Here is a 13,731-nt window from a genome sequence, read left to right as displayed (position 1 = left end):
GGAAACAATTTGAATGTTCCCCAACAAAAGAACGGATAAACAAACTCTGGTATATTCACATAATAAAAGACTACAATACAGCAATGGATATAAATGTACATGAGATTAATCTTTAGAAAGAATTGAGGCATAAAAGAATATATTCAATATGATTCTCTCTACATAATGTTTAAAAAATGGAGAAACTACAATATTTAAGAATCCACGCTTAAAACTCCAAGAAATTAGTATGAATCATCCTCTTTTGAGGAGGGATGATATGATCAGGTACTGAGCATAGTAAATAAAAGTAAATATTAAAAGAAGTAATAGTAAATAAAAGCTTACTGATTAAATATATACAACTTATGGTGAAAGTTGTGTAGAATCATGTCCTTATATATCATAAGGTATAGAAGCTAATGTAGTCTTAAAATTATTGATGTTTTATGATTTACAAACTTTTTGCATATAAATTATATTTTATAAAATTACTTTTTAAGAGAGGTTGAAACTGGTATTAGTTTTAACAGGGATGAGAAAACTGTCTTTGGCAAAGATATACTAGAAAATGATGGAGCCAGGACGAGAATCAGAAAGTGAGAGTCTTTTTATTGTAGACTGCAGATGTCTTACTTGTTTTTCTCATTCAGGGGAGGCATATCTTGGGAGATGCTTTAAAAACCATTGAATATTAGACTCAAACAGAGCAAAGGCCATAAGGAAAGAAGAGGGAGGCACACACACACATTATCTACTATTAATTTAGTCTTTCCTCTGCATTTTAAAATTGGTTGATTTCCTTGTGTGAGCCACATTCCAGAAAACTTCCACAGAAATGAGGAAGGATCCAGGAGCCTAAATTAGAGCTCTTTAGTCAAAGTTGTGTGACCTACATCTGCGGGAAGGGGCGAGGGAGGACTTCAAGTTCATTTGGACTGAGGTGTCCTTCCTCTACCCTCTGAGTTATATGCAATCTTTTCTACTCAATGGTTGATGGTTAAGAAACCACTTGTTTTCTCTTTTTTGCTTCTTGTTTCCTTATTGTCTTTATTTCCAAATACCTTCATTGCTCTGTTTCCAGATTCTGATACCAGATATCAATGTTTTAGCCTCAGATGATCCAAAGTGATGGTATAGTAATCTGTTTATCGAAACTCCATCTCACACATCTAGCAGTCTTCATACTGTCACTCTGGAGCTATAATTTGGCACCAATCATGTTTCTGCAACCTCATGGTCCTCCAGACCTACAAAATTCATTGTTGTGCTATAACAGCTCTCTCAAGATATATTACTTTCTGACAGTTGTTACCTGACTCAGAACTACAAAAGTTCTTTCTTTGGCTACTTAATTTTCAGTTCTGAGGAATGGGGTATTGGTAAAATAATAAGCCTGCTATGACAAAAATAAGTTTCATTCTAGGCCACTGACACACGTACAAACCTGGAAATGATGGTTTTTCTCCGTTATTGTAACTTAAAAATCGTTTTCTTGAGATCAAGTTGTTTATGAATGTAAAACTAGTTCCACTCACAGAGCTAAAGGTAGTCATGCTAATCTGTCGGTTTATCTATGGTTTTCCTTCCGAAGGACTGAAGAAGCTTATGAAATAGGAGGAGGAAGGCAAGAAGGGCCCAGAAAAATAGTTATCAGATGCACAGGCTGTATGGTAACAAAAACTTTCCAAGGGTGAACACGGTTAAGATGCAAATATGGCAACAACCTAAAGGGTGAAAGGGCACTGGAGGATGAAAAGCAAAATATAAAAGGAGAAAACAGCTTCCTGGTTAGGAAAAAAGAAATTCACAAACTCAAGAGCAGTGCCTACATTCTGTGGGATTTTCTAAGGAGAGGGGAAGAAAAGTCCAATCAGAGCTGACAGCATGAGAAAGCAGTGGTACTCAGTACCATTACTAGTTCACCCTTTAACCTGTTCGGTCAGTTTTCCCTCACTGGGGTCAGTTAAAATTTGTATTTTGTTGTACCTTATTTACTTAATGGGCACTTTTCCATTATACTTCTTTGTTTGAAGATCTCATATAAAATGTTAGGAATAGATATTACCTGTTAAAACTTACTATGGAATACAGAACACTTAGTAATTAAGAACCTAGATTCTGGAGACTTCCAATGGTAACTCTATCACTTATTAGCTGTGTGAATTTAGGAAAATTACTTCACAATTATGTGCCTCTGTTTGCACTCTATAAAACATGAAGAATTAAGAGTATCTACCTACAATGATTAACATGAGGACTATTGAATAAATAGATCAAAAACATTTAGAATAGTGCCTGGCAAATATATGTGTCAGCTATTATTTGGAATCACACACAGCTTTCCCCTTCAACTCACCAGATGGTTCTGGTTCCACCTTCAAGACAGAGACATTTAATTTTTAAGGGGACAGAAGTTCCCCCTTTAGAATCCTATCATTAAAATGTTCATATCCTATTTCTCACTTTTATAAAATTCTGCTGCTTCAAAATGAGACATGCAATTAAAAGTTGAAAAGAATAATGCATTAGTCTATCTCAGGATAACATTATAATCATTACCCTGTGTGCATTAATTTTTATACTGAAAGAAAACTGTCCAAACAACAGAGAACATCTTTATTGGAATAGACACATATTCTAGTTGTGAATTTGCCTTCCATGCTTGTAATGCTTCTGCCAGCACTGTCACCAGCGGACTCATAGAGTGCCTCATCCAACATCATGGCATTCCACATAGCATTGTCTAATCAAAGAACTCACTTCACAGCAAAAGAAATGAAGCAATGGGTTCATAACCATGAAATTAAGTGGTCTTACTGCATAGCCCGTCATCCAGAAGCAACTGGCATAACTGAAAGGTGAAATGGGTTACTAAATCTGTTACAGACTGTTTGGGAGACAACACCCTGAAATGAAGGGGTTCTGTTTTACAGGATGCAGTATATGCTTTGAATTAGGGACAAATATATAGTGTTGTCTCCCTTAGAGAGCCGGAATAGTCCAGGAATCAAAGGTGGAAATAGGAGTGGATCCTCTCACTATTACTTCTGAATATCCACTTTTAGAAGTTTTGCTTCCTATCCTGGCAACTTTGAGTTCTACTGGTTTGGAGATCTTTGTCCCCAAGTGGCAGATGTTTCTACCTAGGGACACAACAATGGTTCCTCCCTAAATTGAAAAATGAGACTGCCACCTGGACTCCACACGCCACTGAGCAAACTGGCCAAAAAAAAAAAAAAAAAAAAGAAAAAAAAGAAAAAAAGAAAAAGAGAGAAAAGGAAAAAAAGGTGGTGGGTTGTTAATCTACTAGATAGACTGATTGATTTTGATTACTAAGGGCAAATTGAGTTGCTACACAATAGCAACAAGGAGGACCATGTCTGGAACCCAAGATATTCTCCGGGGTGCCTCTTAGTTCTGCTATGCCCAATGGTAAGGGTTGATGGAAAACTATGTAGCAACAACAATAAATACAGGGTAAAACATGGACTCAACCCCTTTGGGAATGAAGGTTTTGGTTATTCCACCAGGTAAAGAACCCAAAGCAATTGAAGGCTGAGGGCAAGAAAAAATATGAAATTAGTAGTTGAAGAAGGTATCGGTTAGAAACTCATGACCAATTACAGAAACATAGTAGCTTTGCATATTTTCTCTTTTCCGGTTACTACCCATCTTCTTCCCCTTCTTTCCCATTTTTATTTTATATAAAAGTTGTTGGGCGTTAATTTTACAATTTAGCTTTAGGGAACAAAATGAGACTGTGACTAATTTGAGGAATAACGTAGCCAGCAATAGCAACAATGAATGCTGGAACTATATGCCTACACATTTTGGAGAAATGGTGAATACTTGTAAGATGGATAACCTTACTAGCCAATTTGTAGGTAAAAATGTAAAATTGCTTTGTCAATGTGCAAAAGTTCAAATGTGTATAGAAAGGTGCATATGGAAGCTGAGTAGCCAAAGGGTTGGACTGTGCCAGTTATCAATTTGTTGCCTTTCTGCTCCAAATACATTCTTTTTGCTTGTTTTGTAAAAGTGGATCTGGGCCTTGTAAATATTTAACTTTACCAGCTAGCACAATGTTAGTCAAAAGAAGATGCTGGAGAGACACCAGAGGAAAGAAATTTTCTCCTGGTTCTGGGCTGTTCCCTTGGCAGGCCCCTGTAGCATGTGCAGTCTTCAGCATCCATATCCTACAGTGCATGGTGGCCAGGGGCTTTGCCAACAACCCCTCCTCATGTGGTTTTGCAGCACAATGAGAAATTTCCCCATGAATAGCTTTTTTTGGCATTCTAAAGGGTGGATCTCTTGAAAGTTCCAGAGAATGAATTTCCAGCATCTGTGACTTTTCTGCTATCCAGTGACCTGTTATGCCCTCCTCATTAAGGTCTGGATCGCAGCCCTAGGAGATGGTGGCTCTTTTTTGGACACTCTATCTCAGTGCTAGTGGTAGTAGCTGTTCTTTTCATTTGCTTTCCTGTATCCTTTAGGGTTCTCTTTATATCTTACTAGCCAATTTCTTGTTATTCTAATCCTGTTATAGTTAATAATTCTTTATATTAAACTTTTCCTGTTCAAATTACTTAGTGTTTTCTGTCTCCTGATTAGACCCTGACTGACACACATACCTATTATGTTAATACTAATACTAAATAACCCTAATACTAAAACAAGGTAATATTACAAGAAAAGGAAAACTACAGACCATTATGTTTCATGAACATAAATGTAAAAATTCTCGGTAGAATTTCATCGCATCAAATCCAATAATGTATAAAAACGATTAAACACAGTGACCAAAAAGATTTATTCTGAATATGCAAGGATGGTTCAACATTTGAAAATTAGTTGATGTCATTCATTGCATCAACAGGCTAAAGAAGAAAAATCCTATGATCACATCAATAAATGCAGAAAAATCATTTGGAAAAATCCAATACCCATTCATGATAAAAACTCGGCAAACTAGGAATAGAGGGGAACTTCTTCAAATTGAAGAAGAACATCTATTAAAAAAAACTGTAGTTTCACATCATATTGAATGGTGAGAAATTAGAATCTTTCTAAGATTAGGAATAAGGTAGGGATGTTCCCTCTCACCATTCCTTTTCAACAATATACAGGAAGTTCTAGATATTGCAATAAGGCAAGGAGCTAAAAGATACACAGATTGAGAAGAAATAAAACTGTCTTTGTTCACAGATGACATGATTATCTATGTATAAAATCCCAAAGAATAGACAAAAAGCTTTCTGGAATTAATAAGTGGTTATAGTAAGGTCATAGAATATGAGGTTAATATACAAAAGTCAATTGTCTTCCTAAATACCAGCAATGAATACTTGCAATTTGAAATTAAAAATACAGTATCACTTATATTCACACCTAAAATATTTAGGCATGAATCTAAGAATATATGTACAGTGTCATATGAGGAAAACAATAAAGCTCTGAATAAATACATTTCATATTCCTTGATAGGAAGACTCAATGTTAAGATGTCAACTTTCCCCAATTTGATCTATAGATACAATGCAATTCTAACCAAATTCCTCACAAGTTATTTTGTGGTTATCAACGAGCTGATTCTAAAGTTTACATGGAAAGGCAAAAGATCCAGAATGACTAACACAATATTGAAGAAGAAAAACAAAGTCAGAAGACTGTTACTAACCAAATTTAAGAGTTATTATACAGTAATGTAGACAATATATTGACAAAAGAATAGATGAATTGATAAATGGAGCAGGACATAGACCTACACAAATGTGGTCAACAAATCTTTTATAAAGAAGCAAAGAATACAGTGGAAGAAAGACAGTTTTTTCAATGAATGGTGTAGGAACTGGACATCGCCCACCAAAAAAAAAAAAAAAAAAAAAAAAGAATCTTGACACACAACTTTTCACAAAAATTCATTCATCTTAGGCGTAAATATAAAATACAAAACTATATAACTTCTAGAATACAACAGAAGAAACTCTAGATGACTCTGGGGTTGTTGATGAGTTTTTAGCTATGACACCAAAAGCACAATCCATGAATAAAAAATCAGTAAGTTGGACTTTACTAAAACTAAAAACTCCTTAGTGAAAGACATTGTTAAAAGAATGAAGAGAAAAGCCACTAAATAGGAGAAAATATCTGCAAAACACATCTGATAAAGAACCTGTATCTAAAATATACAAAAACTCTTAGAATTCAATAAGTCTAATAAAAAAATGGACAAAGATTAGACCCTTCACTAAAGAAGATATACAGATGACAAATAAGCAGATGAAAAGCTGCTCAGCATTGGGTGTATTAGGAAATTTCAAATTAAAACAATAATGAAATACCACTATACACCTGTTAGAATGGCCCAAATCCTAAAAATTGAAAATACCAAAAATATTGAGGATGAGGAGCCACAAGAACACTTTCATTGCTGATGGGAATGCAAAATGGTAAACCAATTTGGGAGACAGATTGAGAAGAAATAAAACTAAACATAGTCTTACCATAAGTCCAGCCATCATGCTCCTAGGTATTTTCACAATTGAGTTGAAAACATGTCCACACAAAAACCTCCACACATATGTTTACAGAAGCTTTATTCATAATCACCCGAAACTGGAAGTAACCAAGATGTCCTTCATACATCCATATGATGGAATATTATTCAGCAATAGAAATTCATCAACTCACAAAAAGACATAGAGGAACCTTAAATGCATATTGCTAAGTGAAAGAAGCCAGTCTGAAATTTTTACATAATGTAAAGGCAAAATTAAAGACAGTAAAAAGCTCACTGGTTGTCAAGTTCTCTAGAGTAAGAGGGAGAGATGAATAGGTAAAGCATAGGGGATTTGTAGGGTAGTGAAACTATTCTGTATGAAACTGTAAAGATGGACACATGTCATTATGTATTTGTGGAAAACCACAGAACTGTAAAACACAAAGAGTAAATCTTAATGTAAATGATAAACTATAGTTAATAATAATGTAACAACATTGGTTCATTAATTGTAACAAATGTATCACACTAGTGCAAAATGTCAATAATAGAAGAAACTGGGGAGGGGTGAGGGTGTGGGCTAGTGTGGATATATGAACTCTATATATTTGCTCAATTATTCTATAAATCTAAAACAGTACTAAAAAATTCTATTAATTATTTAAAACTAAAAGCAAAAGGACCAAAAGAGAGAACTTTTTAGGATCTAATTAAAAAGATAATATATATATGCCTTTATATGAGTTATATATAATATCAAACAAATTAATATATGGAAAGTATAAAGTTTTTTTATTATATTATACTTTGCTACTCTTCTTGACCTTAATATAGTCTTAGGTACAGAGTGACAGATTTAGATTGTAAACAACAAAACATATTTCATTAAAAATCATCCACTAATACTTACACTTTCCTTTGTACACTGAAGATATTAGATTAAATGCCTTCATAGAAATGTCATGTCAACTATCTTTTTCCTATATGTGTTTTCCAATATTTTGGTCTTATTGATCTTACTTAATGGAACTATGATATACTGGGATGTGAACAAATCTTACGTCCCCCACTTCCACAAGCTAGTAACAATGCTTTCACCTCTAGTCTTCATACTGTGATTTTTGTTTGAAGTTTATGGGCAAGATTTAGCTCCATAGGTACGGATGGAAATGCAGGTCTGACAAGTAACATCAACATCAGGACTAAAAGTCCCAGGACTACAAACCACTGCAGAGGAAAACACATGGAATAGATTATTATAATTTCAGTTAGAGATATTTTATACCAAAAATATAAATCTGCCTTCAATATTACATCATTTCTATAACTATGTTAATACTAAATAAAGTTCAGCCAATTAAGTTGTGTAAGATTATTTATGAGTTTCAAATGCTGTAATCTGATGATCTTAAAGGCAAGAGAAAGTTAGAATCCCAACTATTTTTTCCATTAGTATCAGCATTTTATAGTACCTTCAGTAGTGCCCCATTTGTGAGTTCTTATTTCTAGTTTCTATTTCCAATTCTGTTTTCTAGGTAGGATGGACCATTCTGTTTTCTTTCACAGTCTAGTAGCTTAAGTGAGAACACTATAGAAATATTTTGTAATATAAAAGAGTACATTAAGAAGCTTTAATATACATGAAGATAATTATATTTAAAAATTTAGGCTTTGAATTTTTACTTCCCTTTAGCTAAACATAATTTTTTGTAAGAGGATCACTATAAAAATCCAATTCAATTATCCTAAGTGAATTTCTCATCTATTCTTTTGACTACATAACCTAAATATTTAGATATTTATATGTTATAATTACCGCAACAGGTAGCACAATTACTGTGTAGACCTTCATTTTTCCCAAAGCCTGGACGACAGCTATCCATACGTATTACTTGAAAACTGTGGTCCACAAAATGCATAGCTGGTATAGTTTTATTAAAGTCATGGTAGAAAATTTTTGCTTGGCTCCGGAAAAATTCTTCTATTCGATCTCTTGCCTAAGATTTAAAAATACCAGGGAAGTACAATGACTAAACTGTGAACCAGTTTCTCCTCCTGTATCAGAGGCAATGAAATGTAGTATAAGCACACCATCCATGCTTTACACAGCAGATGAATTCCGGAAAAGTTGTGTGTCAATACTAAAATCAGTCTAGCGTTGACTTTATAAATTTTTGTCAATTCATATGTACAATGGTTAAGAAAAATTAAATTAAAGTTAAAAAACACATTTTAGATTATTTGCAGCATGTCAATTCCATTTGTAGATAACTGGAAATTCATTATTTCTAATTCCAAAGAGCCAAGCAAAATTGAAACTAAAGCTTTAATCAGCATTATAAACTAATGATGTAAATTTTATTTTTTGAGCATAATTTAATAAGGACTAATATTTCCATAAGTCATGCACAAAAAAAGTGTATGGGCTCAGAAACTATACCAGGAGAGTGAAGGAATTTTTTTAGACTATGTCCTTAGCCGCCGAGGATGGCTGTGGAGACAGCAAGTATTATGGTCAGCACAGATATGGTTTCGGAAGAACCACTGCTTTAGCCTACAATGATATGATTGGGAGGTTGTTCTTCAAGCTGCTGCTTAGTTAACATTTGAGGAACAAAGATCAGGGATCCATCTGTCATAGAAAAATATGGGGAGCTATATAATAGTTCAGATATACTATTACAAAACAAAGCATACTGAAATAGCCAAGACTCTCACAATCTCATTTTAAATTACTAAAGCGGAAAATCAGAAACTTTAATTTTTTGAAACAGTAATTTAAATCTACTTGCTTAGAACACCTTTATTATTGATAAAATATTCACAACATGGAGAAATTTTTAAAGAAACTTTTTAATAAAGTAGTTACAAAATTTTTAAATTTTATTGACTATTCAAATACTTTCTCCTTATAATTATATTCTCACCTGGAGGATATTATGATTAGTGACATCTTCACAATCAATAGTATCACTGCACGCACCTTTCCACCCTGGTGCAAAAGGATTAACTAGAGAGGGAAAAATGGTATCTTCACAAAAGGATTTTAAAAAGTTCCTAACATTCCAATAAAGCTCAAAATGCTGAATTCAGTATGAATGTGTCTATGTGTTTAATCTATCTAATCCCAGTAATAAAGTAAGGTGCACAACATTTATAATTTATACATTATGATTTCACTCCATCTGGGGGCTAATGGAAGTAACTACAAGGTTTTAAAATGAATAAAAGTAAATTGGTTTGATTACTTTTATGAAATTTTCAAAAACACAATTTAAAATTCTATAAGATGTTAAATAGTAGCTGCATAAAGGCCATATTTATAAAATAATATTGACTTCTAAAAAATAAGCAACAGTATACCAAGGTTGTAGGTAAAATAATTAATGTGTTCACTTTTTTAAACTATAACCAGACTAAGACCAACAATATATTTTAGTGCTTAACAAACATTTAAGGCCTACTATTTGTAAGATATCTCACAATAATATGGTAATTAATTTGTAATCTCTTATGGTTCAAGATTAAACTCATAAAATTAAAGTAAAAAAAAATTTGTCTTACCTTGAAAGACTATAAATAGCTCATTTAGAAGGCCATGCTTTGGAAGTTTAACAAAATGGCATTTATATGATGGTTCTACGATTTGGCATGACAAATCAGAGATTAAGTTATCCAAGATTTTCTTCAGCACTCTAAAAAGCAAGTCATTATATCTTCCTACACAAGACTTTGTGGTAAAACGTACAGCCATCTGATATGAATAATCTGGTTCCCGATAGGCTTAAAAAATAAATAAGAAAACAATTGTGCCTAGCATTTTCTCTACAAAAGAATTTTAAAATAACATAGAATATTAAATCCATCAATCTTGAAAAATTAGCAGAGAAATTTAACTTACGCAATGTTTTATAACTTGGTCCTCACATATACATATATATATATGTAAATAATATAACTTTAATGAAAAAGATTATTTTCATTTGATAGATTATCAACTTAGTTCAAGAGAAGAAATAGCTTCTATGGGCTATATAGATAAGTTAACAATATCAAAACATAAGATTTGGGGGAGAAGGGTCATAATTTGCAGAAAGTGTCATTGTTATGAAAAAGATCATTAATTTGCTTTTATAGAATTAAACATAAGTTTTTAAGATGCCTGGCAAAATTGTGATAAAGTGAATTGTGCTTGCATGTCTATACTGTGGGATGTGGGAGGATGAAAGAAGATTGTTTAGGATGTCAATTTAAGAGTTTGCCTGGTCAGGTACACCCAAAATACCTAATAAATCATAATGATTATATATAACAGATTCATTTTCACTAATGAAATCATACACTTAATTCTGATCCAAACTAAATGCATTAAATTAAAATGTTCCTATATTCTCACCAAAGAGCATAAAGTCATATCTCTGCTTTACCATCTTTTCTTCTTGGGTTTGTGCTTTGATAGTCTTATAAGAAAGAGTACATGTGTAAAGTCCTGATAGAGGCTCCAGAAAATCTTTCACCATCAGCTTTCCTGTTTTAGTTTTATTTATTCGATAATTTCCTAAAGAAAAATAGTAAATTACTAGATTATTTAACATATAACAATTCAAGCATTATTTAGTCAACTTGAGGTTACAAATAAATATAAAAATTTAAAAATGAACAAACTATTTTAACTTAAAAATTCAACGAAATCTTAGTTCTGTCATATTACTTTATGGAAAACAACATGTGGTAAGTACACTTTTGAAGCAGATATTGGTTTTAATTCATTTCCTGATATCTAATTTCAATTGGTTTATGCCAGTAATTCAGTAAATGAAATTATACTGCTCTGCAGTACAATTTCTTTACATGAGACAGTGATAATGCCTATAATCCAAGATACTCCTCTAATGTCAAGAAAAATTACATATTAGATTACTTCATCTCTTATTACTTGTTCTACAAGGATAAATTTTGGGTTTTATAAAATTTTTTGAACCAATACAACTCTGGGAAGTAGGGTGCAGAAGCTACTGCTTCAGTTTTTGCAAAAGGATAAAAAATAAGGCACAGACCAAGGTATATCATGATTTCTCTAAATACGGAGCAAGTGAAACTGCAATTAAAATTAAATTTCAATTTTTCATTCCAACAAGTGACAGTGCTTTCCTAAAAAATGTTCACATCATTAAAAAAGGTATTCAAATTAAATAATTTACCTGTTAATGGCTTTTCATTAGGCCCAATCCATTGGTAGGTGGGATCCACTGTTTCTATTTCAGCATGTTTTATATCCATACAGACAAGGATTGGACTATGGTGATGTAATTTCACATATATTTTCACTGTGACAAAATAATATATAACTACATTACACAGCAAAATTAAGAAATGTACATTTACCATTTTGTTCCTAAGATATTCTTTTCAGTTCTTTTTGGATTTCACTATTTTAAAAATCAGCATATTATAACATTTAGAATGCTAAGGTCCTTTTTGCTTCTCATAAGTTTTTTTCAAATCTATACTACCAGTCAATTTTTTCTGATATTACAGTTTTGTTTATAAAAATGTATGTGATACATTTAGAAGTTAACTTTAATGTACAGATTGAGAACTCGCTATAATCATTTTTTTGAAGGGTTAGTGGAATTAATTTAAAGATCAGAAAAGCCTTTGGGCTTGGTTGTAAAACTACTTTAAAGATGATCATTGTCACCGCTAAGGGAAACCGCTAAGGGTTAACTATGTCCTTTGTTGGGAACAATAATTAAGTTCATATAGTGCATAGTAGGAAGATTTTCTGCAGTTATTTGTTTCAGATTTGGTGGAAGCAGCAATAACCTGCCTGGAACCAATGCAGTCCCATAAGATATTTTAAAACCTACTGAATGCCAGGATCCAAAATTATGAAGAAGACACCCTCTTACAATCTGGTAGAGGCGGGGCTGAGGAGGGCTTCAAACATGGAGAGATTCCAAGCATGACAAATGCTATGAACAGGATCAAAATTACCTAGTTAGCCATGTGACTAATTTTCCTTGGGAAAGTTTCATCACAGTGATAGGGGACATTTGAGTTGAGCCTTAAAAGATGTGCAGTTCTTACACTTAACAAGGGGAGGGATGAGGGAGTTCCAAACATAGAAACTTCCAGTCTTGGAAATTACTCCTCTGAGTGGGCCTCGCATGCTGCAAAGCAGCTGAGACGCCTGGAAGTGAGGGACTTCAGAGAAACAGATCTGGATTGAGTCCTAGCTCCTTACAAGCTGTGAGGCTTTAGGCAAGGTGATACAACTAAGGCGCAGTAGGGTCGCTGGAAGGATGAAACGACGCAACCTTCAGGAAGTGCAGAGCACGCGGTAGACGGTCTACAATCATTCACTCCCCTTCCCTCCGCGGGAAGAACCTCAGCAGGTCCAGGGCACCCAGCTCTTCTGACGACTTGTGCGTGTGAAGAGGTCCTTATTACCTGGGTGTCCTGGCTTGCCATAAATGAAGCCTTTCTTAGTGCTTTCGGAAGAACGCTGCCATCCAACTGCGGAGAAAAGAAAACATTGACTTTTTAGGTAGAAGAGGAGCCAGGGCTCAGAGTGGGGGAAGGCGGGGCAAAGCAGAGGAGGCAGGACCGGCAAGAGGGGAGAGGCCTGGGGGAGGGGGCCGGCGGGAGGCGCCCCACCTCCTGTGAGGTACCAGAGCACCGCGGAGAGTAGGACCGACACTCGCATCACGTCTCAGGGGCTAGCGTCGCGGGAGGCGTCGAGGGGCGAGCTCCTTCCTACCTCAGCCCCCGCCCAGCGCCTCCCCATCTCTCCTCCACAGAGCGGAGCAAACCGCCAGGGTCGGCAACCCTACCGGTCGGTAGCTACCGCGGGAGCGGACGCGTAGGAGAGCGCGTGCGTGCTCCCGAGGCTCGCCGGCGGGGCGGGCCGAGCAGGCTCTGCGCTGCGGCGCGGGCGGCCAACGCCCCGCCCCCTCGCACGCACGCGGCCGCCGTCGTGCGGTTGCTTCGCGCCTGCCGTCTGGCGCCATTTTCCCGCGCTCTCGGCGTCTTAGTTCCCTGAGCAACCCGTGTAGCAAAATGGTAAAGCAACAGGACCAGAGGGTTGGCGTTTCTGTAACTTCTTTAGTCTAGGGCCTGAAGAAAGCAACGAGAGGAACACCGCGGGTCCCAAATACGGCGGTGTACGGGTAGGGCGAGTAGGGGATACCATTACATCAGACGGGAGGAGGGGAAGTTTGTGAGAATTTCCTCCTCACAGGAAGCAG

General features: G+C 35.2%; 1 protein-coding gene across 6 annotated transcripts; it reads right to left on the bottom strand.

The window, feature by feature from the left end:
• Window positions 1–6,643: 6,643 nt before the first annotated feature.
• ZPBP2 (zona pellucida binding protein 2) lies at window positions 6,644–13,373 on the bottom strand. Of its 6 annotated transcripts, none has more exons than XM_016164657.2 (8): window positions 13,142–13,373; window positions 12,935–13,000; window positions 11,683–11,808; window positions 10,878–11,039; window positions 10,046–10,264; window positions 9,409–9,491; window positions 8,298–8,478; window positions 6,644–7,708 (listed from the first exon to the last, which is right to left on the bottom strand). In XM_016164657.2, exons 1-8 carry the CDS (start codon window positions 13,188–13,190, stop codon window positions 7,614–7,616), a joined length of 981 nt encoding a protein of 326 aa, XP_016020143.2. In that variant the 5' UTR covers window positions 13,191–13,373; the 3' UTR covers window positions 6,644–7,613. The 6 variants fall into 6 exon arrangements, with proteins under 6 accessions (XP_016020143.2, XP_016020144.2, XP_016020147.1 ...); XM_016164658.2 differs by having other exon boundaries at window positions 10,046–10,120; XM_016164661.2 differs by having other exon boundaries at window positions 12,729–13,000; window positions 13,156–13,373.
• Window positions 13,374–13,731: the final 358 nt, after the last annotated feature.

This window comes from Rousettus aegyptiacus, unplaced genomic scaffold (assembly GCF_014176215.1).
Source record: "Rousettus aegyptiacus isolate mRouAeg1 unplaced genomic scaffold, mRouAeg1.p scaffold_m13_p_6, whole genome shotgun sequence".
Taxonomy (NCBI): domain Eukaryota; kingdom Metazoa; phylum Chordata; class Mammalia; order Chiroptera; family Pteropodidae; genus Rousettus; species Rousettus aegyptiacus.
Note: the sequence above shows the minus strand (reverse complement) of the source record. Positions and strands in the feature narration are given on the sequence as shown.